The sequence below is a fragment of the Myotis brandtii genome, unplaced genomic scaffold (assembly GCF_000412655.1).
Source record: "Myotis brandtii unplaced genomic scaffold, ASM41265v1 scaffold1087, whole genome shotgun sequence".
Lineage (NCBI taxonomy): Eukaryota > Metazoa > Chordata > Mammalia > Chiroptera > Vespertilionidae > Myotis > Myotis brandtii.
Genome location: NW_005353698.1, coordinates 1,559,153 through 1,585,168, shown reverse-complemented (window position 1 = coordinate 1,585,168; position 26,016 = coordinate 1,559,153). Strand labels below are relative to the sequence as shown.

General features: G+C 36.0%; 1 protein-coding gene across 1 annotated transcript in view; it reads left to right on the top strand.

Moving 5' to 3' along the window:
* The window catches only part of MTTP (microsomal triglyceride transfer protein), a 47,792-nt gene that overhangs the window by 5,802 nt on the left and 15,974 nt on the right, over window positions 1-26,016 (top strand). Inside the window, exons 2-12 of the mRNA XM_005857232.2 lie at window positions 396-583; window positions 1,871-2,014; window positions 7,815-7,922; window positions 9,130-9,246; window positions 9,541-9,680; window positions 11,605-11,755; window positions 14,202-14,359; window positions 17,813-17,981; window positions 19,013-19,120; window positions 22,052-22,264; window positions 24,199-24,410. Coding sequence (XP_005857294.1) covers window positions 396-583; window positions 1,871-2,014; window positions 7,815-7,922; window positions 9,130-9,246; window positions 9,541-9,680; window positions 11,605-11,755; window positions 14,202-14,359; window positions 17,813-17,981; window positions 19,013-19,120; window positions 22,052-22,264; window positions 24,199-24,410 — 1,708 coding nt within the window. The remainder of the gene's footprint in view (window positions 1-395; window positions 584-1,870; window positions 2,015-7,814; window positions 7,923-9,129; window positions 9,247-9,540; window positions 9,681-11,604; window positions 11,756-14,201; window positions 14,360-17,812; window positions 17,982-19,012; window positions 19,121-22,051; window positions 22,265-24,198; window positions 24,411-26,016) is intronic.

Sequence of the window (26,016 nt, the reverse complement as noted above, 5' to 3'; positions counted from 1 at the left end):
AACCTCTACTTAAAATCATATTTATTATACCTTGATGAAGCTGAGGTGGGTGGTAGGGGAGAAATCATATAACTTAAAGCAATACAGTGACACTTCTTTAACAATATTCTATAGTTCAATCAGAGAAATACTTAGGTAATCTGATTATTGATTAGGGATACAAATGAAGGTTTATGAAATGGAAGCTTATTGTTTCTTGTTTTTGTTGTTACTGTTCAAGCCAATGATTTTAGCAGATGGAGAAGTAGAACCACCTTTCATTTAACAAATACTCACTGAGCTCCCACTGGGCACGACTCTACTAGATGAGAATGCTTCAATTTCAGGACAGCACATTCCTGGGCTGATGGATGCCTCATTACTAAGACTTGACTTGTTTCACTATCTTTATGCAGGTCACACAACTGGTCTCTCTTTAAATAATGACCGGCTGTACAAACTCACATACTCCACTGAAGTTTTTGTGAATCAGGGCAAAGGAAAGCTCCAAGACAGTGTGGGTTACCGAATTTCATCCAATGTGGACGTCGTCTTACTGTGGAGGAATCCTGATGGTGATGATGACCAACTGATCCAAATCACGGTGGGCATTTTCTACCAGAAAGATGCAAACATTATATGTCAGCAATGTCCTTGAGACGTGTACCATTCAATAGCACTTGTTTTATGTTCTTGGTTGTATGACCATTTAGTTTGTTTTCTATCACTAAAACACATCTAGCTAAAGTGTTTACTAATCAAAAGTGATCTGAATCTTTCCAAATTGTTGAAGTAGACAAAAAGAAGGCATATGCTGGTGAGTAAGTAGAGTATGATGTCCAGTTCTACGTGTCATATTAATAGACACATTAAACTAGAATCCATTTGAAATGTTCTGGGAGTCAGGAATCTAGAATTAATGTCACTTGAAAAACAATTGAGACTACTGTACCTGAAAGAGGAGATAAATTGGACCTCCCAGTTTTCCTGAGTTTCTTGACATAACAGGTAGAATTACCAATGAGGGAGTAAGCCTATTCTGTATTCTTTCTAAGGAAAAACTGGGTACTCCTCTGCATGGCAGTGTTTGGTCAGTTATAATGTTTTAGATAGATGGGTTGAGAAAGGAGGTCAAGTTAGATAGTCTCTGGGATTTTTCCCAGTTTTAATATATGGTGATTCCATATTTGCTTTTTAAGCACCTAAAGGCAAATTATTTCTTTAGTAAAGTCTGTTAATCTTTCCCATGTTGATGTGAAATAGGTACACAAACCAAAATTTGCTTTATTGTAACCGATAAGTAGTTGCTGTTATACTTTATAATGAGGTGTCATTGCAATATATTTATTAAGCTATCTTTGCTTCTTTGGATGTCTCCAGTAGCTATTGTGCCTTCCAAATTGGATAAAAATTTCATCATCCATCTCTCTGAGCCATTCCTCAATGCAAGTATTCTGCAGCAAATATTATGTATCGTTTATTCAGTAATTACACTTTTCATCTTTAATTTTGCATATGCAGATGAAGTACAATGGGGCAGGACTCCTCCCAAACAAATGGTACAGAAAGTGAAGAGATCAGATCACAACAGTTCAAAACAAATGAATGACAATTACATAAAAGAGCCATCTTCTAGTCATAATTATTATAAACCTGAAGTCACAAATTTCTTTAAGTATAGGTATTTTTACCTAATTTAAAAGTCTGATTGTTGAATATCTTCTCCATTCTTTTAAAGTTAATGGCTAGGTCCTCTGAGTCATAAATTGAAAAAACAACAGAAGAAATTATGGCCAACCCTGCATATTGCTTTATCATTTTCTTTTCTCAGAGAATCTGATGAAAACAGAAACAGAAAAGTTTTCTAATAGGTTTCTTTCCATGATTCCAGATCAAAGATGTAAATGTTGAAAATGTGAATCAAAAGAGGGGAGAGAAGAGCATTTTCAAAGGAAAAAATCCAGCCAAAATCATAAGAAAAGAAAACTTGGAAGCTTTACAAAGACCTGTGCTCCTTCATCTTGTCCATGGAAAGGTAAAAGTGATTTGGGAGGCAGGGGTGGCGGGGAGGGGTCGCACATCTTTTCTCTCCAACTTCACATTTTTATTCCCTTTAGTAGATATTATTCTTAGGTGATCATGGCATCACTACTTTTATGGTAAATGAAATTTTTTCAAGACCTAATAAACAGGTTGCAAATTAAATGTTTCAGAAGTAAATCAAGGCATTCAATTCATTTATATTTTCTAGCCATTTATGTTCCCTATTTTATAAAAATCTTTATAGTACAGTAAAATCAAGTACTTGTTTATAACAGAGATTGTTGATAAGAGATTGTTGAAATGTGCATTTTTTATTAAATTAAGAAGGATTAAAAAGATATTATAATGCAAAAATTTATCACAGATGATTAAATAAATTCAGGAAAGTAGACAAATTATGAATGAAATAATCTAACTCAGGTATGTGATATTAATTTGTTATGAGAATATCAATATCTGACTAAAGTACAGAATTGAAGCTTTTGAAAGGATATGGTATTTCTAAGTTAGTGTTAATTTTGTAAAGAAGCATATAGAGATTATTTCAAAACCATAACTTTGAAAAGCATTTTATGCATAATGAACAGACACTATAATATCTATTTGAAAATTTGCTCAGAAAATTCTGTAAGTGTGGTTACTTATGATTTGATTCTACTGTATTATTAAAATGGTCTTAATATGTTTGGGATTGAGAAGCAATTGTGATCAGTGAATTATTAGGCATACATATGTGGTTTTTTGACAAGTATAGATATTACATTTACATGTATAAAATGCATAAATAAAGATGAAAGCTCAATTTTAGTAACTAAAGTAGAAAAATAGAAAAGGCCCTTGTAGTTAAAACTCTACAGATCTCTAAAATTTCTCTAGAGTCAAAAGTTCTAGATTCAAAATAAAGATGAAAACAAATACTTTAAAATATAAAATTTAGACATGCAATACATTTCTAATCATGGTGCATGTTTTTATATAAAGTACTAAAAAGGAGCTCACAAAAGAAGGATTATTATGTGGTTGCCTCTCCTACAACCAAATATGAATCAACATCTCAGAAAAAAGAGGGGGGACATCTGTAATACTTTCAACAATAAAGATAAAAGAAAGAGACAAAAAAAGAATGCTTCTCTTCTTCTCCACTTGTTAAAATACCATGTTCCAGGTTTTGCTCAGGGGACTTTCTTTTATAAAGCTCATGTGCTTCTAGCCAGCTGGAAATAAGTAGTCCTCTTTAGAACAACCCCTTTCGCCCTTTGTAGCTCCCTCATGGCCTTCATCACTTTCTTTTGGTCATTTCTGTTCATTGCTAAAGCATGGGTTTCAGTAGAGAAATTCCTATTCTTTATATTCCAGCCCTCCCGTGACCTTCATGCCCTTCGACTCCCTTCTACCCCCAGCACCCAGAACCATGCCTTGCACTGACTGACATGGTACATCAGTCGGGACGCCTTTCCCAACATTCTCTCAAACCCCCTCCTTCCCTGGGTTTATTGCCATGAAAGCATTTATCACAGGGTATTGTAATCCTCTCTTTGCCACCCACATTAACAGTCAGCTTCTTGTGGGCAGCAGTTATGTTTATGTCTATATATCCAGTGCTTTGCTCATAGTGGGCATGCAATAGATGCTTGTAAACTAAAGGAATGAGCTAATAAGGTGATATGGGGCTAAAATGAGTCAGCTTTTGAGAAAGGCTTTGCTTATTGTTTGCTTAGTAATAGCTAAAAGTACTTCTCACTCAAAGCCTGCACTGACTGAAGGCATTATATTAATTATCTCCTTTATCCTCGGGACAGCCCTAGGAAGCAGATACTGATTTCTTGTTCTCTTGTAATAGACGAGGAAACCAAAGTCAAGAGAAGAAATTTGCCTAGGGTCACAGAACTGGCAAGTGGTGAACTGAATTTAAAACAGAGGGTCTAATTTTAGAATCTATGCTGCAAACCACCATGTTATACTATCTTCTAGCTGGAAAGCATGTGGAGGAAATATCACCTCTTTTGTTGACTTGAGCATCCCTATTTCATTCTTCATCATATCTATTAACTCACTTGATTTTCACACACCACAACTTTGTTAAAAACATGAAATACTGTCATTTTCTCCTCTGGCCTTCCCATGTGGCAAAACATTTGAGCCCATAAAATATTAATTGCATTTATAGGCTTAATGACAACCAATCATTTTATAGCCCCTTGGATAGCAGTTGAGTACAAAGTCTTTTGTTACACACAGGAAAGAACTTGGTGCCCTCACTGTTCAAAGGCTGGGCTGAAGCTGCCACATCATTATTTCAGTGACTCCACTGTGCCAATTCTATAGGAGCTATGACTTGTGATGATTTACAGGTTAAAGTACATTGTGGTATCTTTCAATTATATGATAAAGAACTTACTGGAAAAAGACCCATGACCCTGGAGACTAAGAAGCTATGTGGATTTTTCAGCCACATCACTGTCAGAAAGATCATTATTTTAAACCCTTGCTTCTTCAGCTTACTATGAGAGAAGATGGGAAAGGGAATGTTGAACTGTTGATTGACAGTTTTTTTAAAGAATATTTTCTACCCCAGGCTTGAATTAAATTTCATTCCCTGAAATTTCTGTGATTTCAAGGATACTCATTAACATGTAGTTTTTGTCTTTCCTGAGCCCACTGTTTTAAGCTCCCACATTTACATTATAATAGCTGATTTTTTAAAAGCCGATTAAAACACTTAGATACATATTTATTGAACATCTTTTTTTCATACCCAATTATCTCCCCTACCTGAGTGTCAGGGCATGACTCTAGTTTTGTCTATAACTCATAAATGAAGTTGGAAATATGACAGTTTTCTGTTTAAGTTGATTAACACTGACAAGCAAAAGATGCCTCAAGTTACAGCATGGATTCTTCTTGGCCTAAAGTTCGAATCCAGTGAACTGGATACTTACTGAATTTTCATTTCTGGCTTTCCCTGTCAGTATTGATTAAATTAACCACGTGGCTGCTGAGTCAGCCCTTTATTTTGTGTTGTTTCTAGGCATTGGTTTGCTCTCTGAATCTGGCAGTGTGGCTTCTGTACACAGACTGAGCCTCCCAACTAAATGTGACACCTTGAAACTCTCATTCTTCATAGACTTCTTCACTTGTCCGTTTTCCAATGTGCTGGTTCCTATGTATCATTTGTATCAAAGATCTGTTTAGAGATATATAACTCCAGCTAAGTAAAAAAAATGACTTATCTCTGTTTGCTGGGATCCTTTTTTAAAATTTTTACTGTTAATGTAATTTTGCTTTCTCTTGTTTTTAAAGAATGTATAAATTAAGGGAGTGTACAGAAGCATTTTTGCCTCTAAGAAAAAAATATGAATAATCCCTACTGATTTCAAAGGGAAATTGACCCTCAAAATTTGGCAGGAAGAGGCACCTCATCTCCTTCCCCGCAACCCACCCCCCTCTCTCTATGTTTGGTTTCCTCAGGTTCAAGGCTTAGTTTGTCACTGGGTTGTGCCACTGTGGCTCTCCGGAAGCTCTGGGGACTCTGAATTTAGATAAGAGTCCTGTGCTCTCAGATATTCAGAGCTCATTTCAAAACCGAGTGAAGAAATCAGTTTTATGGCCTGAGTGTAATAAAAGTTAGTTCCTGCTGTGAAATAATAAATGTAAGATTACTGCAGTGATAGCCACATGGATTGAACTCCAATGTTCTGACTTAATTACTATTTTTTTTAATTATCAAAAGCTTGTTAATTCTAACAATTTTGACATTTAGCTAATATAAATTCCAGTGCTGTCTGTTTGGACCTCAATGATCTGCACAAAGAGAACAGAATTTAGGCCCCCAAAGTAGCAGTCATAAAGGAAAAAGAGACTTGCCCACTTTTGTGGTTCTAGGAAAGTAATAAAAATAGAAAGAATGAAAAAAATTCTCTTTATGTCTCATAGTTTACATAGTTTAGCCTTCCAGGAAAAATAAAAAAAAAGTCTCCAACAGTGTTTTATTAGGGACTAGCGGTCAAGAGCAAATCTTGATCCATAGAAGTGGATCAATAACAGAAGAGCACTTCACCTTATGCAGAGTCCAGAGATTAAATCTGAGAACTGGGTTTCCTGAAATTTTAGTTCAAACTTTATAAATTGTTCAGGCACATCATTTTTTAGCCTGGAAGGACAGTGAGGATACGGATGATAAGTAAAAGTATTTTCCCCACTTAATGGCTTCTCTTGCTTTCTAAAGTATTTAAGACTCAGGCCTAAAAAGTCACAGGCCATAAGCATGTGCCACCCAGTGGGCCTTCTGACTGTATCCGGGCTCAAGCGATCCAGTTATGAACCTATAATAGACATGATATCTGGAGATAACATACTCCGAAATATTTGAAAAGGAAGTTACAGTGTAATTCCTAAAAAGAAAAAAAGACCCAGTTCACAAAATAGAACATCAGAAACTCAGCCTGGGATCCGAGAAATTGTCAGTGATTTGTTTGAGAATATGACACCATAGATTTTCAGATGCTGAGGTCGGTATTCCAATTCCCTTTTTACCTGGACAAACACAATTCCAAACACTTAAGGTTTGTCCAGTGTAATCACTAAAACTGATTACGAGTTGGATAAAGTACCTAGTAAATCTATCATTAGGCAGAATATATGTAGAAAATAAAAATAGAGATTTGAGGCAATTGTGCATAATTCAGGCAAAATATTCTCTTCTATGTTATGGAGAATTTTCACATAGACTGAATTGTTCAGATTGGTATTAATTGAGTTCATTGCACAATTAAGGAGCTGTTTTACTTGAGAAGTCATGGTTGGGTTTAAAAGAAAAATAGGAAGGTATTCAGGATATTTCTAGGAGAAGTTCTCAGCTATAATTACCACAGACCTTGGGAATTTTTACAGGGAAGCTATATCCATCCTCTAGTTTTAAATCATGTGAAGTGTTTTCAGTTAATACAGGGTGAAAAATGACAGCCTGGTTTCCCGAAAATGTTCTTTGTATTTTTATCCTTATTTCTTAAACATGACCTAAATAATCAAAATGGTATGAGACATCGTTATCACCCCTGTGCCTATAATAATTTCAAGGATGAAACAAAGCTAAGGAAGCCATTTACTACTGCAGCCAAATCAGTCACTCTCCTCATTCCACCCTCTTTTTCCTGCCTTCTAAAGGGAAACTCAAAGCAGTGCCTGGAGCAGGCCATGCAGGAATCACAATCAGCCTGAGATCTTCCCACCTTCTGTATCTGCTTAGACTGAAAGCCAACATAAATGCTGTGGAGAGCCAGGCAGAGAAAATCACCCCTGTGGAACTGTGTCCATGGGCATTATGGCCACGTCTGGGCCCTTATCAAAGCACTTGGTGGCTGTGCTTTCTCTGCAGTCTCAAGAGTGGTGATTGCCATTCTCCTCTAAAAACCTATTTCTTTGTTGTTTTAAACCTTGGTCAGTTTTCGTTTCAAGCAGAGTTACAAGTAGGAAATATGTTGATATGTTCAAAGAGAATGTTTCTGATTTCTCTTCCTTGAGCAATTCTTGTTTTCACAGAAATCCCAGCCTATGCTATGCCCATCTTGTTCAGAGCCTTCATTATCCGTCTCCTGCAATTTCATATTCTGATGGTCTAGTTTCTTAAGAAATTTAAATAGCATCTTTTCACAATAAAAGAAACCCCGGTACCAGATCTCTTTCTCCTAGAATTGAGAGGGATAAGAATCTGAACCTTTCCTGTCACTTATTTAACCAAATATGAAAAACAATGAATTTTTGCTTTATTTATATTTGTCTTTTTCTTTCCTTAGGTCAAAAACTTCTACTCATATGAAAATGAGCCAGTGGCTATCGAAAATATCAAGAGAGGCCTGGCTAGCCTATTTCAGATGCAGTTAAGCTCTGGGACCACCAATGAGGTACTTACTAATATTATTAAAAATCCGGAATCTTATTTGTCAATAGAGTTCCCTAGATTATTTGTATCGCTTTCTATTTGTAGAAAGTTAGTTTTTAAAAAAAAGTTACTACTATGGTAATACTCGGTAAAGGTAAGCTGGGTGGTCATGAAACAAATTGCCACTTACACCAGTGTGTACTCAAATACAGGGTAAAGGGAACTCCACTCAGTTACACTGAGGAGACTTATAGAGTGACTGAAAGACAGAGATGTAGAAGAACGTGGGGACCCATCCATTGGCATCACTTTGTATCACTATCCCAAGGGGAGTTTATTAAAACTATAGATTCCCAGGATTCACTATAGATTCTGATTCACTAGATTAGGGAGGACCTGAGCATCTATATTTTAGCAGTTTTCTCAGATAATTTGAATGCATTGTCAGTTTGAGAACCCATTGGTCTACACTGACCCCCTTCATTTTACAGATGAAGGAACTGAGGTTGAACTAGAGAAGTTTATGTGGTTCCCCCAACACCACACTTAAAGTAAAAGGTGGAGCTGAGTCCAAGTTTCCTAGCCTGAATTTAGACAGCCCAGGAGAGAGAGAGTGAGGAAATCTGATGGCAGGGCTGGGCCAAGGCAATGTTAGTCTGCTAGAATGGAGGGTGTGCATGGTGCTGGCAGAGGTCTGCTGAAAGGCCAGGATAAGCTAAACAGAACCTGTATGGGGAGACATTTGCCTACACTCAATTTGTTGATGTGACTTATAATGAGTTGAATTAATCCAAACAGGTTTTTAAAGATTTCTAATCATACTCAGCTGGTCAAAAGGCACACACACACACACACTCACAAACAACACACAACCTAGATATAACATTAAAAGTCAACTTCCCTTACCACATAATTACCCATTTACCAGAGGTTTTGGTTTTGACCATGCCATTTGTCCAGTTCTTAGTAGACATTAGAGAGAAGTCAGAAATTCTTTATTATTCCTTGGGCATTAAGAAGGCTCTAGTAAGATTCAACCAAAGAGGATGAAAAAGAATCCACTTGCTGCAGGAAACATTGAGTTCTTCCTGTCTTCCTAACTTGTCAGCCTGGACAAAAAGGCAATCCCCCGTGACATATTAGGGACCCCAATTTTCAAGCCAATTCCCTCTGGAATTCAAATGGTCCATGTGAAAATCCTAAACACTGTATCTTTACTTTATTTTTAGGTAGATATCTCTGGGGATTGTAAAGTGACCTACCAGGGTCATCAAGACAAAGTGATCAAAATTAAGGCCTTGGATTCATGCAAAATAGAAAGGTCTGGATTTACAGCTATAAATCAGGTATGATTGATACACTTTCTTGAAGCATCTAAATAATTACATTTTGTAGAGTTGAATTTGAAATAATAGAAGATAAGGTAATGATGTAATTTGGGAACATTTCTAATTTTTAGTAGGGTATAATTTTACATATTATAAAATAAACAGGTTTATTTTAATATATTATAGGTTTGAATGATAGGGGAGGTGTGAAGGGGAAGCTCCTTTGATGATTAAAAGATAGTTTGGTATTTGACCTAATTCAAAGATTAAAAGCTGATTAAATGTCACAACTACAAATATTTATCTTTTTAGGTCTTGGGTGTCACTTCGAAAGCCACATCTGTCACTACCTATAAGATAGAAGACAGCTTTGTTATAGCTGTGCTTGCAGAAGAGACACATGCTTTTGGGCTGAATTTTCTACGCAGCATTACAGGCAAAATAGTATCAAAGTAAGACAATGCTGAAATTTAAAATTTTCTTTATTCCTCTTTCATAGATTATTATACTTGGTTTTTAAGTATATACAGTGCTTCCTCATTTTGACTGTGAGCTCCTTGAAAACAGTAATTTATATCTTGCACATATTTTATTTTTCACATTACCTACAATAAGTATCACATGTATTAAATATTATTTTAAAATACAATTTCATTAAAAATTAATTGTTTACTAAATATAATTTGAATTTTAAAAAGGCAATCTGATTTATTCTAGTTTATTTTCTAATTTCTCTGTCAAATGTTTTCAGTGTTAGTATTAAAAAGGTGGTGGCATTTGCATGTTCTCTCCTTGAGATTTTTCTTTTGTTACTGTTGTTAAGAAACACATAAAACGATTCATAGTAAAGTGATGTGACAATTTTTATATGATTTATAGTACTTACATATTCAAGCTTGTTATTCCAATTTGAGAAAAGTTCTTTGGTCAGAATAGGTCTCACAGGCTTAAGAATTAGAATTTCAAATCTAATAGTATGTGTTATTTTCAGATTTTAATTTAGAAGAACATTATTTTAGCATTAAATGCATTATATTTTATGACATTGTTTCACAACTATTTCCTCTAAAGTAGCTGTCATGTCAGAGATGAATGGATGCAAAATCTTGGGAGAGGTGCCTAAAATTTCTGAAATGTTATTGAAGTCTCATCTGGAATAGAATTTTGTATCCTACTATTGTTTTCATAGAACTTAATATTTTTAATTACTAATCAGGTCTTTAAGGTCTTCATTGCTCTATAACAGTGATGGCGAACCTATGACACGCGTGTCAGACGTGACACGCGAACTCATTTTTTTGGTTGATTTTTCTTTGTTAAATGGCATTTAAATATATAAAATAAATATCAAAAATATAAGTCTTTGTTTTACTATGGTTGCAAAGATCAAAAAATTTCTATATGTGACACGGCACCAGAGTTAAGTTAGGGTTTTTCAAAATGCTGACACGCCGAGCTCAAAAGGTTCGCCATCACTGCTCTATAACAAACCACTCCAAATTTAGTGGTGTAAGAAGCAGCATTCCTGTTATTATTCTTTCTAAGTCTGGGGCTTGCTGTACCCACTAGGAATGCCTTGCTTGGTGTCTGTTACGCAGTTGCAGGTAGTCACTGACCAGACCTTTTCAGAGGTTGCTCCCTCACCTCCCTGGTATCTGGACTGGAAAGACACAAACTACTGAGGCTCCTCATGCATCTCTCTTTATCTCCATGTGGCTTCTCAACATGGCAGCTTCAGGGAGCCAGACTTCTCACATGGCAATTAAGTCTGCAAAGGTGCACGTGCTGCTAACATGCCAGACGAAAGCTGAATTCCCTTTTACGACTTAGCTTTAGTAGTCATGTAGTGTCACTTCTACTGTCTATTATTGGGACAGTCAGAGACCCTGCTCAGACTCAAGGAGAGAGATGTATACTCTACCTCTTGCTGGGAGAGAGGTTCTAAAAGATCATATTCGACAAGAATATTATCAAGGCCATTTTTGGAAAATAAAGATTTCCAAATTGTCTTAGTTATTAAAGTGACATGTGGTTGTCTTAAAGATACCATTTTCAGAAAGGTAGGCCAAATTCGAAAGAGGTGACATTGCATATCTTGTTAAGCATCCATGCAAACTTTCTTCTCTGTATTCTCTTGTCATTATATTTTGAAAATCCACCCTTAAATTTTCAATCTTTGAATAAAATTATTGCTTCAGAAGGATTTCATAATTATCTTGAGGTTTGTGTTACCGTTGGAGACATCGCAGTTTAAAAGACATGGCCTTAACGCAACTTGAATAAATTAGTATCTGTGTGCCCCAAAAATGGCAATTAGTAGCTTGTTCACTCAAAAGAATTCTGCTGATGTGATATTTATCTTCCTTGGTTATTCAGGCAGAAATTAGAGCTGAAGACGACCGAAGCAGGCCCAAGACTAATGTCTGGAAAGCACATAGCAGCCATAATTAAAGCAGTTGATTCAAAGTACAAGGCCCTTCCCATTGAGGGGCAGGTGTTCCAGAGCGAGTGTAAAGGATGTCCTTCTGTAAGTGTGAACAGTTACAGCCAAATATGGGAATAATCATGGCTTAGAATTCTATTTTACTTTTCTCTCTAATTTTGTGAAGTAAGTTTATAAAGGACTACCAGCCACTACAGAATTATAATGACAGTAGCCTAATAGTATGTATCTAAGTTGATGCATAACAATAATTAACAAATAATTATCCACCCATCCTATATAATAAAAGGCTAATATGCAAATTGACCAAACGGCAGAACAACCAGTCGCTATGATGCGCGTTGACCACCAGTGGGCAGATGCTCAACGCAGGAGCTGTCCCCTGGTGGTCAGTGCGCTCCCACAGGGGGAGGGCCGCTCAGCCAGAAGCTGGGCTCACAGCTGGCGAGTGCAGTGGCAGTGGTGGGAGATTCTCCTGCCTCCATAGCAATGCTAAGGATGTCCAACTGCTGGCTTAGGCCCGCTCCCCTGGCAGTCAGACATCCCCTGAGGGCTTCTGGACTGCGAGAGGGTGCAGGCTGGGCTGAGGCCCACCCCCCCACCACCACCAGAGTGCATGAATTTCATGTACCGGGCCTCTAGTCTGAAATAAAAAAAATGTTATGACTTAATGACAGTTTCTTAAAAGTAACACCTTTTAAGAAATTCAGGGGAAATAATGGCCTACTGAAGTTAGGGGGAAGCATATGGTATCAAGAGCATGGACAGGCATCTGAATCCTGAAAGTTCTTCCACTTAGTAACAATATGTCCACAGGTGAAATGTATTACTGAGCAAGCTCAGTGTTCTCAGTATTGCTGTGAGGACAAAATAAAGGATACCTAGCTCCCTGCCTAAATGAAGGAATGCTTCTTTATCACACTCCAACCTCCCCTACAATTACAGCCAGGATGAGATAGCACATCCCCAAGGCAAAGGGTAGATCATCTTGTAACATTTGTAATCCAACAAAGAGAAATTTCATTTATTGCACGAATTTGTTGTGATGTATGGCCACAGAAAGGACTTTAGTGTCCTGTACTTCCTAACAGTTAATCTGTTGTCAGAAGAGCAAACCCTTGGCTTCATGCTCTGTTCATAGGTACGAGAATATACGCTTCCCTGGGATATTATTAGTGTTCAGTAAAGTAGAATCATCAAGAACCAATATGATAATTTGCTTTAAGTACAAGGCACTAATTCCTTATAGTTTCTCAAATATACCAAAGTTGAATTAAGAGAAAACAAAATAAAACAGAAAATCACCATCTCAAACTTTGTTTTTTCTTTTGTTTTTCTTCCATATATCATGTAATGTTCCAGCGTAATTTTCTAATGTCATATGAGATGAAAATCATTTAGGAAAGTGACTAATGAAACCAATCAGCTTTTCTTATGGAACTATTAGTTTCTCCCCATAGTTATCAAATATTATGAACCATCTAAGATTTTTTATAACTATTTCTTCATTATTATAGGAAGGATTTATGTCTTTAAGGAATTTGCTTTTTCAGCTTCAGTATAATGTCACCATTGCAACCCTTTAAAGAAAAACAAATCTGAACTTCATATTGATATGCTCTCTGCTCTCAGGAATGACCCAGTAAATTTTTAGCTAAGTATAGCTGGAATTTTTCTTTGCAATATCCTCTTAAGATTAGATAACCAAAGGGATTTGAAAAAGAGAAAATTATGTCTATTGCTTATTAGAAGGAATGAATAATTTAGAAACTGGTAGCATGCTGATTATCCCAGAGTTAGAGTTAAAGGTCACTAATGGGATTTCACGCATTCTTTACAACTAAGGGGAAAGTGGTAAACTATGAAAAATAAGTTCTTTAGCCTATTTCAAAGTCACATGATATCATTAAATAGAACTATTTACTATTCTTAAAACCACAGTAGCACAATAATAGTGTATGTGAGAATTACCGTTATGTAAATACTGTTGTACTTACCATAGATATGAGTAATGAATACAGCCCAGACCTTAGCAATAGTAACACATAGCATTTTATGCAAACAATAAAATAGAGAGCTCAAATTATTATAAAAAAATGGATTTTCAGTGAGGTCCCAGTATATAAGAAACCTTCACAGTTCTAAATGTTTTGCCCTCCAACATATTCTGCTGTTAATGAAAATTCTGCACAGTTTCACTATGGAAGTCAAAGCCTGGCCTCAGATATAATTCCCTGGTTATAACAATGGAATGACCTATAGGCCTGGAAGCCGGAGGTCCTTTGAGCTAACTACTAATAGACAAAAACAGTCCTACAGAAGAATCATACACAAGGGTAGCAGCCCCTTCTACTTACCTCTGAGGGTCACAGGAGTGGGCAGAGGGCAATCAGGTATATTGAGGCAAGATACCAAATGCTCTTTTGCTTGTCAGATAAAAGGAAAAATTTATTTCTGGGGAGGATATCGCTTGTAAATGTGGATGTTCTAAATTATGAATGGGGGATGAGCCTGCAGCCCTGTCTTGCAGCTCTCGGAGCACTGGCAGTCCATCAGAAAACACCTACAGCCTGACAACCTCTCCAAGGCTGAAGCTGTCAGAAACTTCCTGGCCTTTATTCAGCACCTCAGGACTGCGAAGAAAGAAGAGATCCTCCAGATCCTAAAGTCTGAAAACAAGGACATTCTGTAAGTTCCGGGAACACTGTGTGAGGTTGTCTGTAGGAAAGCAATTCTGGGTATTTTTCTTTTTATTAAGCAGGAAACACCTCTTTTTAACCAACTGCCCCACCTCCAAATCAGTTATTTTGTTGTTTTGCATTTTCTTTGAACAGTTATGACACAATGCAGTCATCTAATGCTGACTTAACCAGAAATGCAATAACAAGTTTTCAGCAGTGACTCAGAATGGACTATTTTTTTAGTGTGCATGAGTAAATCAGGTCTAGATTTGTACAAAGATATAGGGAAGGACTTCATCATAACTCCATGCTACCCATGCCGCCTCACTGTTTTTGAAATTTTGTTCTGGGAGCTGTTCATTGACACTTGAAAAGATTTCAGAGTTCGTTATAAAAACAAAAAAGTATGAATTTTTCCACAGAAAAATGTGCTTTTATTTAAAATCCAGTGATCAGCTCAATCAAAGCCATGCTTTATATGGAATAGTGAAAACTGAGGTAAATAGCTAAAAGAATCTAAACAAAAGAAATATGTACATAATTTGGATATTTGATGCAAGAGTGATTCATTACACATGCATAATTGAGAGAGTTGACTTAATTCTCAAATTTACGTGGTCTATAAATATGAGCATTTTTGGTAGTTAAGTAAATTTTTCTGTAAATACAAATTCAGCTATATGATACTACTTGTCCTAATTGATGATATAGAACATGGCTCAACTAATTTGACAAACATTGAAAACTGGCCATTAACATAATCAAAAGTAGAAATTGGCCAAGTTACAAACACACAGAGCAGTAGTAGACCCTGAATTCAAAGGACTTAATTACTCAAGAAGAAGAGAATTTAGTTTTTTTTCCTGAGAAGTCTGTTTATTCTTGAATGTATATGTTATTTACTTGCCTTGAGGACATTAAAAAAAATTATAGGAATTTCGTATAACTAACCACACAAGTTGGTGGCTCCCTTCAAAAATAAATATTTAAAGCAGAAGTTAAAAGATGTACAAAATCATAAATTTTCAGACTCTGTTGTCATTATAGAACTTTAAAATATATTGGCAGGATGATTTCTCCTTAGATCAAAGATAAAAATACTAACAAGGAAAGTGCAAAATTAGCGCTAATTTATAATAGGGATTAAACTTAACTTTAACCTTATTTGTATCCTAAAAATCTTAAGGCAACAATAATTTGGATGGCTTCCTAATGTATTTTCTAAATCAGCTTATTTACACAATATCATACCATAGCATATGTAACACATGTAGCATAAGATAGTAGAAAGGCATGAGGTTGAACTGCAATCAGAAGACCTGGTTTTAAATTCGACTTCCAACAGTGTATAATCTTCAAGCAAGTCATTTACATTTAGGCTCTCTAAGCCTCACTTTCAACATCTGTAAAATACAGAGAATAATTTTGTTTATTTTTTGTAAGATAGTGAAAGGCAGGGTGGTGGAATGTAAGATTTCCCAAAGTGTCTATTGTATGGATCTTGTAATTTACAGAATATTAGCAAGTTTGCCAAGAGGAAAGGATTCTGTGAGTAACTAAGTTGAATACTGGGTGAAACCAAGTCAAATAGTTTTCTTTGCTACAGACATTTGTAACATCTTTAATCTTATATGTTTAGGTGTAAGTTTCCTTAAACATTTCCTAAGCTCACATGACCTTGAAAATACCTTTTCTTAAAGCATTTTGTAGGACTAGTGTGGCATGGAAATCACTTTGGGAAACAGTGATATAATTAAAACTAGCCATTAACATAATCAAAAGTGGAAACTGGCCAAGTTACACACACACAGAGAGCAGTAGTAGGCAGTTCAAAGGACTCAATAACCCAAGAAGAAGAGAATTTTTTTTTTCCCCCTGAACTCCAGAGTCAGGAAAACCTGAATTCCAGTACAAACTATACTTTTATCAGCTGTGGGACCTTGAACAAATGACTTGATATCTCTGAGTCTGTTTCCTTATCTACGAGGGGGATATTAGTATTGAATTGACAGAGATGTTCAGTGAGGCGATCATATTAATAAGAGCATGTATTTATATAGCATTTATAATGTGCCAAGCATTATTCTAAGTGTTTTACATGGATGATGGAATTTAATCCTCCCAACAATCCTAAAGTGACTACTATTTTTAGCCCTGTGTTACAGATGAAGATATTAAAGCAAAGAGAGGTTACATACCTAAAATTTCTCGTGCAGTGCTAGTATAATAGACACTTAATAAGTATCTCTCTCTCACTCTCTGTTTCATTCACTGGGTTTTTGTTGGGTTCAAAATTACATAGTACAAGTAAGTCTTTTTTAAAAATATAAAACAGTGAACCATGTATGAGTGTGTTTATATGGATGTGGAATAAAATATTTACACACATACTATGTACATTAATATGACAAGCTTCTGAAATTTTATCATCCCAGACTCAGCAAACCAAAGATTCTTGATGGTGGAAAACGTACTAGAACTTTCCTATAGGTCTTTTGTTCTGCTCACACATAGTTTTATGGCTGAACTATACCATGGGGCTTTTTATTTTTTTAAAAAGTGAGGAAAGCTTTCTCCCTTGGATATAAATTAAAGCTAAAAGACTCTCCCAGCATTCCGTTAAATAATACTACCCTAGTTAAATTAGGCAATTGGGGAATGAGTATATTTACAAAGCTAATTATAGAAATAATCAATTTGGGGGGATTTTATGTATTACTCATATAGAAAAGAATTTGAAACGAATTTATAATTTTATTTATATACTTTTTATTTACAAATCTCCAAATTATATTTGGCTTAGATTAAAATACTAAAATTGGTCGTTTGTATTTTCTGAGTATACATTGAATGAGAGAGAGGGCAGTTAAAAGAGAGGTTTAAAATAAAATGTGGGTGGTCTTTTTGAGGCAGTTATTCTTTTGTTCAGCATTATGCTAAGCAAAATAAGCCAGTCAGAGAAAGATAGATATCACATGATCTCACTCATTTGTGGAATATAATGAACAACATAAACTGATGAACCAAAATAGAGCCAGAGAAAAAAAATATTTTAGAATACAATAAAAGTAATCCTGTTATTTGCAGATTTTTAATATTGCCTACAATTTTTGTGATATTATACTATGTTAGTACAGTTTTGTTAATATTATTATACCTAAAATCCTTTTTTCTTGAAATATTAATTTTTATTGTATGCAGTATTATTATTTTCAAAATCATTTTTCTTGAAATGTTAATGTTTATTGCATGTAACATTATTATATTTAAAATCGATTTTCTTTAAAATAAAAAATTTTAAGAATGCAAAAAAAACCCTGCAGAAAACAAAACAAATAAAAAAAAATGTTCACTTCTTTAGGAAATTCAAACCAATGGAGAATCTGTAAATGGTAGCGATTTTAAACAGTTCTGTGAGCCCCCTAAACATTGACATCCGTAACGATGCCTTTTTTTATAGACCGCAGCTGGTGGATGCTGTCACCTCGGCTCAGACCCCAGACTCATTGGATGCGATTTTGGACTTTTTGGATTTCAAAAGTAGCAGTAACGTTATCCTTCAGGAGAGGTTTCTCTATGCCTGCGGATTTGCCTCCCATCCCGACGAAGAACTCCTGAGAGCCCTCATTGTAAGTCAGATGGACACTGGGAAAGTGAAGGCTCTCACCACTAAAAAGCTCTCAGCAATCGAAGCAGTAATTAAAAGTTGTGTGCATCAGAATGGAGGCAGAACAAGAGCCTTCTGATTTATTCATATTCAAATTCTATTCAACTATTTTTATTCATTAATTATTAACTCTATAGTAAATTATCTCATAGTGTCTTCTTTGCAATTCCTCTAAATAACAAAGTATACTTTACAGAAATTTAAGGACTGTGTTTACCAATCATATAATACAAAATTTCAGAGGGGAGAAGCCTTGGTTAATTCAAAAATTTATTTTAAAATATTTGTTTTGACTTCAGAGATCTCCATGGTATTTAATACACAGTATGTTGAAGAGATACCAGTCTTCTGATATTAAACAATTTACATTGGAAATAAAAGCTAGACTTCTCTTGGGCCCAAGATTTTTTTTCCTTATGTACATTTACCCACTTATGATCTAATCGAACAGTTCATAATCTTTTGGGAAAATGGGTCTATTTAAGAATCTGATAAAAGTAACGAAGCTCCTTTACACCCATGCATAAAATTTTACAGGCCTTTGTTTGTTTGTTTTTGTTCACTGAACCAGTGAATCTAATCCATAAACTTCTAGGCAGTGATGGCGAACCTTTTGAGCTCGGCGTGTCAGCATTTTGAAAAACCCTAACTTAACTCTGGTGCTGTGTCACATATAGAAATCTTTTGATCTTTGTAACCATAGTAAAACAAAGATTTATATTTTTGATATTTATTTTATATATTTAAATGCCATTTAACAAAGAAAAATCAACCAAAAAAAATGAGTTCGCGTGTCACCTCTGACACGTGTGTCATAGGTTCGCCATCACTGGGTTCATAGACCAACGTTAAGAATATCTGGAAAGGGGAGTTTGCAATCTAGTAACGTAATTTCCTCAGGCACTGGTTACTTTATTTCTTAACTAAAAAAAAATATCCCTTGGAAATGTTTAAACAGTTTGATAACTTATTTTATCCCTTTTTGGCTAATAGAGTAAGTTCAAAGGTTCCTTTGCGAGCAATGACATCAGAGAAAGTGTTATGATCACCATCGGGGCCCTCGTCAGGAAGCTGTGTCAGAGCGATGGCTGCAAACTCAAAGTAAGTGTGAATCCCATCTCACGTGTTACCTAGGCAGCTCCGACCATCCTATGTAACACTCACATGCTGCCCACCACTGCTACTCCTAACCCCCTCTACCCTGCTCTACTTTCTCTGTTTGCATAGCCATTATTGCCATCTGACACACTTTACAATTCAGTTGTTTATTACGTTTATTGTCTCCCACTGAAATGTAAGCTCCATGCAGAATTGGATCTTCCTTTTTTTCAATGCCAGTTGCTGAAAATGGTATTTAGTACATAGATAATGTTCAATAAATGCTTGCTAAAAAGTGAATCATTTATTAATCCCCCATCCATTTGTATTTATTACGTGCCCACTGTGTACTCAGTTTTGAACAATATGTAGGGTTTAGTTCTAGTTATTAGAAAAATATTAGACTCTAGGGCTCTCTCCTAGAGCAGTAATTGTGGTTTACGGTTTTGAGTTTTGATGGTGGAAATTATTTACCTTTATTTACTGAGGACTTTACATCTTATTTTTAATTTCATTTTCTCAAAGCTTCTTCACTTGCCTGAGTGGACTATCAATTTTAATGTCTTTCTCATTAAAATAAAACACTCACTTTGTAAGCATAGCTAAGTATGGAAAATCCAAATGGATTATTATCCAACATAGCCCATCTTTCTATAGTGTAAATAGATTAAAGATGCTGAATACATAAAAACATAGTCTTTTTTTCTGTCTACATTTATTAGATTAGTTAGGTTCCAGTCAGCATTTTTCCTCTATCTTCAAAAGACATCACCATACTATTTTGCTTACTGAGTACTTGCTATAAAAACAATAGAAAGAGAACGTTCTTAAAACAAAATAGTTCCAAAAGAGACAACTCATAACTAGAATGTAAATGAGTTTTGAAAAGATCACAGAAAATGGTATTGAAAATGTTTGAGTATCTTATTAAGATCTGACAGAAATCAAATTTGTATAATTTTTATGATATTAAAGAACTGTGACTTATTATATATTATCCACAATTATTTGAGTAGATTATATACTTCAGCAATAATATATCAAATATCTTGTCTAAAGACAAAACTCACATATAAAAACATCCATCCAGTAGTATTTGATGAGCATTTACTCTGTGCTAGGTATGATGCTAGTCCCTTAATGTAAAGACACATAAAATGTTCTACTATCTTCAAATAACTAGTTTGTTTATTAAACACAAACAGATAAATACAATAATATTGAAATATAAAAAGGGTGCTTTAAGAATACAGAAGATGTAACAAACTATTCTGTTTGGGCTGCTGGGGAAGGTTTCACCAAAAAGTAATTAATATTTGAGCTTAGTCAAGAAGAGCTCTGTAGGTAAAGAGATGGTAGTATAGAATAACGGACATTCTAGGAAAAAAACAGCTATGTATGAAAAGGCTCAAAGTCAAAATGTGCCTGGTATACTTGGGAACAGTGAGAAATTCGGTGGAGCTGGAGCACAAAATATATATGTCTCATTCTCTTCCACCCATGCTCACCAACTTCTCTACATAAGTAGTAGTATTAGTTTTTGGTTTCTCCTTCCTGTGTTTCTCTGTGCAACAGTAAGCAGATGTACACACACATTGTCATTTCCTTTTTCTTGCACAAATATAGCGCTCTGTATACACTTTCTCCTACCTTATTTTTTTTCACTAACTGTATGTCCTGAAAATCACCCCGTGTGGTTTAAGAGAGATCTTCCTCTTTCTTTTTTACAACTGTCTAGCACTCCATTGTGTTGATGTAGCACAGTTTATGCAGCGTCTCTTATGTGTGGTTGTTAGGTGGTTTCCACTCTTTTGTTATTACAAATAATGCTAAAATGAATAATCTTAGGTACATTTCTTTTTCTTATTGTTGGAACTGTAGCTTCAGGATCAAAATGCAGATTTGTTAGCTTTTGCCAAATTATCCTCTATAAGAGTCATATCATGTTATGCTTCTAGCAGCAATGTATGTTAATACCTATTTCCCCACAACATCAATAACAAAGTATGTTGTCAAACTTTTTAGTGTGTTTTTATCAGTCTGATAGTTGGCATAGGTAATCGGCATAGAGAAAATATAGTATCTTTCCTTCTAGTCAGAGACCTTTTATGTCTCCTCTAGCCCCTCACCTCCTGCCCCCACCCTGGTTTGTGCATGTGTGTTTGTTTTTGCGTGTGCCTGCAGCCCAATTTCAGAGTTTACAAATCCTATAGATGATTAGGACTTAGGAATCTTTATTTTAATGATGAAACTGAAGCCCTAAAACATACATAGTAGCAAAGATAAACCCAGAGGTCCCTATTTTGGTTTTCCATTAAATTATTAACTTGTACTCAATTCCTATATTTCTAGGCCAGGGAAAAAGGAATTTTCTGCTTAAAGAACATATTTGAAAAGTACCTAGCAAAGTACATGCCAAGTAGGAGGCACTTGAGAAATATTTTGTAACTGTATGGCAGCATTAATAAATATGAAGTAAAGCAGAAACAAGCACTTTTTAAACATTTAGAAAAGACCTACGGTCAAGTAGTAAATATTTTCACCAAAGTTTTTACGTAAGAAAACTGTTACCTCTTAGGCACCATCTAATTGTTGCTTCAAAAATTCAATGAGTAGGCAGTTTTATGAATAATTAATCAAGGGAATTTCTTAAATGACTTTGTACATTCAGAATATGTTCAAAAGGTACTATGTCCACTATTATACTCATGGCTTTCTAAAAATATGTTAACGAATACATGTAAAGAAAAGACCCCAGAGCACCTTTGTCAAGCTTTACTTGTTCATTTTCACTGTGCGCCTCAGTCATGAAACCAATGCAAAATTTTCTAATACTCAAGTTGTTTTCTTGGGCCTAAGAGTGAAGCCAGTCATGCCCAAGCCTTGTTTAATGTATGGCCATGCATATGTCTGAAACAATATGTGATTTTTTAGGGAGTGGTAGAAGCTAAGAAATTAATCCTGGGAGGATTGGAAAAACCAGAGAAAAAAGAGGACATCATGATGTACCTGCTGGCTCTGAAGAATGCCCTGCTCCCAGAAGGCATCCCGATCCTCCTCAAGTATGCGGAGACAGGAGAAGGGCCCATCAGCCACCTGGCTACCACCACTCTCCAGAGATATGATGTCCCTTTCATAACGGATGAGGTAAAGTCTCCAAGAATGTTGGGAAAAGTCACAAAAGGAAAAGGGCATATCTAAATATGAGTAAAATGCAGATGCCTTTGAAGTCATCCTATTTTTTTCCCAAACTACCAATTTCTCTTTTCTGTTTAGAAATGCCTCTTAAATTGGATTTAAGGCTATGCTGAAGCAGCCTCACCTTTTGAATAGAAAAATGTCCTATATCCTGAAGCATAAATATTAAAGCATATTCTTTTACTTAAAAAAAAACTAAGTATTGCCCTGACCGCATATCAGTTGGTGGGAGTGTCATCTCCTTGCTCCAAAAAGTTGTGGGTTCAATTCCCAGTCAGGGCACATACCTAGGTTGTGGGTTCGATCCCTGATTGGGGCACATATGGGATGCAACTGATCTATGTTTCTCTCTCACATTGATGTTTCTCTCTCTCTGTCTCTCTCCCTCTCTCCTTTTCTCTTTGGAAATTGATAAAAAAGCATGTCGTCAAGTGAGTATTATAAAAAGAAAAAGAAAGTATTTTCAGAAATACCTTTATTTCTATAAATTTTAAGATGCTGTTAAATTTTTTGACACTGAAATATCTTTCCTTAAGTATTGGTGTCTACAGCTACATTTTCAGGCAGCTATCTAAATTAAACTTTTATTAAGGCAGAGAATGTTTATAAACCCCAAGCTAAACTGCCTGTTGAGAATGATGTTTCCAATTTTCAGATAAACATCTTTCCATTGGTTTTGTGTAACTTTTTTTTTTTTTTTTTTTTCAAAAATGTGATGGTTAAGGTCAGGGCCATTTGAGACATACAGACCTACATATAAAATCTGGCTTTGTCCATTCCTAGTTGTTTGTGCTTAAGTGAGTCACTTAACTCCTTTATACCCAAAAACAAGGCCAACATGTGGGAGAAATAGTAAAAGACATTGAAAGAAATATTTATAAATGCCTAGTACAGAATACCACACACAGTGTAAGATTAGGCAGTGCTTGTAACCAGCAGAATTATTTGTTGCTACAGAATGTAAATACATTGGCAGATTTTCTTTGGTGTTAATGTTTTTGTTTTTTAAGTCCCCTAATGTAACCAATGGACTTTCAGTGATAATGATGTGTCAATATAGGTTCATCAAATGCAACAAATGGACCACTGTGGTATAGAATAGAGGGAGAGGTTGTGTGGGATGGGGAGGGGGGGTGCAGATGAGGAGCAAGAGTATATAGGAACTATCTGTACTTTCAGCTTAAGTTTGCTATGAACCTAAAATTGTTCTAAAAAGAAAGATTATTACAGTGTAATTTTTTTAAAGGAGAAAGGAAGATTCTTAGGTACTTCATTGTAAGGAAATATCGGTTCATGTAGCCATCTCTCCCCTGAGCCCCATTGCCACATGGTGGTAGTATCTTTAAAAAAATCTATATTAGTTAGGCAACATCATGATCTGCTATAATTACAAATCTCAGCTTGCCCTGGCCAGTGGCTCAGTTGATAGGAGTGTCGTCCTGTACACCAGAAGGTGGTGGGTTCAATACCCAGGTTGCAGGTTCAATTCCTGATCGAACCTTGTGCGGTAGGCAGCCAATCCATCTCTCTCTCTCTCTCTCTCACTCTCTCTCTCTCCCTTCCTCTCTGAAAAAAAATCTTAGCTTATCAAAAATGTATTTCTCATTCATGCTATGTCTAATGTAGGTAAAGGAAATTGTGGCCCAAAGTTCACTACAATAGTGAAACAAAAGAGATGGAGATGGTGTACCAGCTCTTGAGTGCCTCAGCCTAGAAACTACCCAAAGTGATTCTGTTTATGACCTGTTAGCAGAACTTTGGCCCCTACCTAATAGCAAAGGAACCTGGGAAATGTGTATTTTAAGAGCACTAACTATGTCTGCTGCAATGTCAATTTTAAAAGCCTAGATATGCACTAATAAATTTGAACATCTTATGAACAGGTGAAGAAGACTTTGAACAGGATATACCATCAGAATCGCAAAGTTCATGAAAAGACCGTGCGCACCACCGCAGCTGCTATCATTTTAAATAACAATCCATCCTACATGGAAGTAAAAAACATCCTGCTCTCTATTGGGGAGCTTCCCAAAGAAATGAATAAATACATGCTTTCCACTGTTCAAGACATCCTACGTTTTGAAATGCCTGCCAGGTATGATACAGTGCACCTGTCTCTGCTTTTTCAGGCTTAGCTGTATATTGTGTGGTACACATGTGGATAATAATACCGGTGTGGTCACTATGCTGGGTTGTGTTACACAATGAAAGAGTTTGCCAAATTTCCCATAAGAGAACTTTTTAGTGGACCAAATAAAGCAACTTCACTTTAGCACTATAATTTAGAATTCCAGGTATGATTTTTACTCTAGGTCTCCTGCTCAGTCTGATAAACATAATGTGACCAAATGTGAGTCATGTTCTAGAATCCAACTATATTTTTAATAGGACTCATTTTATAAATAGTACTACAAAAGGATGTTAAGTTCTCACAAAATGGTCTGTCATCTTAACTTTCCAAATGTTAGAAATTTTTGAAGCCTCATATCACAGGTCAAAAAATTTACCATTTAAATTGAAAACCTTAGGCATGGCCAACAGTTTAAGGACCACTCAAGGGATGAAAAATGGGACCAACAGACTTTGTTGCTCCCAGTTACTCTTACTGGCTTCATCTTCCTGCTGGTTCCCAAGACTCTTCTTCATTCACCGATATCCCTCTTCAAAGTGGCGTCCCTGAAACTCTCTACACCTCTTCCCTGAAACAGAGGGCCAGAAAAGGAATTCCCATTTCCCCTGAGTTATATGCAGAGCAATCCCCCCAGAAACCATCAAATCTGAGCATTACCACTTGAAAAGGAAAACAGACAATGTGAGGGAGGAAAATAAGGAGAAATGGAAACAAATAAAAAGGCAGCAAAAGATTGAAGGAAAAACAAGAACTAAGAAGGATGAAGGAATAGAAACAGGGAGTGAGTAGAAGAGAGAAAAGAGCAGGAAACATAAGGAAAAAGGAGCGTGAGGATGGAGGAAAGAAGCAGAGCCCATTTGCAGCCATGGATTACTAGTCAAGGACCTGACATCTTCTATTGCTGGGTTTCCTCTTATGAGACTCGTGGAGGAGATCCTGGTGGATTTGCTGCCCATAGTGATTCTGAACATAGTGATTCAGGGGCAATAAAGAGGAAGCAGTGGGGACAGGCGAGGAGGCCATCGCAAACACTGCAGGTCAGATTCTCAGAACCAAAACCATTGGAGTTGGAAGGGACATTAAAGGCTATCTTGCTTGGTGTTTCCAGTGTGGAGGCCGAGGCTCCTGGCAGGGGGTGTCCAGACATTGCCTGCACCTCTCCAGCGGCAGGAGAGTCACCTCCATGGAGGGAACTGGTGTCATTGTTCAGAGACTCACCATTACTTTTTTGTATAACTGAAATCTTAGTATTGGCCCTGGTTTTACCCCCGGAGCCAACAGGAACAGGCCTAATAATTTATCCATACCCAGGCCCTTTGATTATTTGAGGAAAGCTGTATGATCGTCCTCACCTTTTCTTCTCCAGGCTGAAATCTTATAACCTAGCGATATTGGGGGCAAAAGATGATAAGGTAACCATTCTCTCCTCTCAATAATGTTCTACCTCAGATCTAGGTCCAGATTTCTTTCTGCATTGTTATAATTTTATAATTACCGATATGATTAGTGTTAAGTAGTCAGGAATGGAAAGATCTCCACACTAATTAGATAAGTAGACAAGTTAGAGATA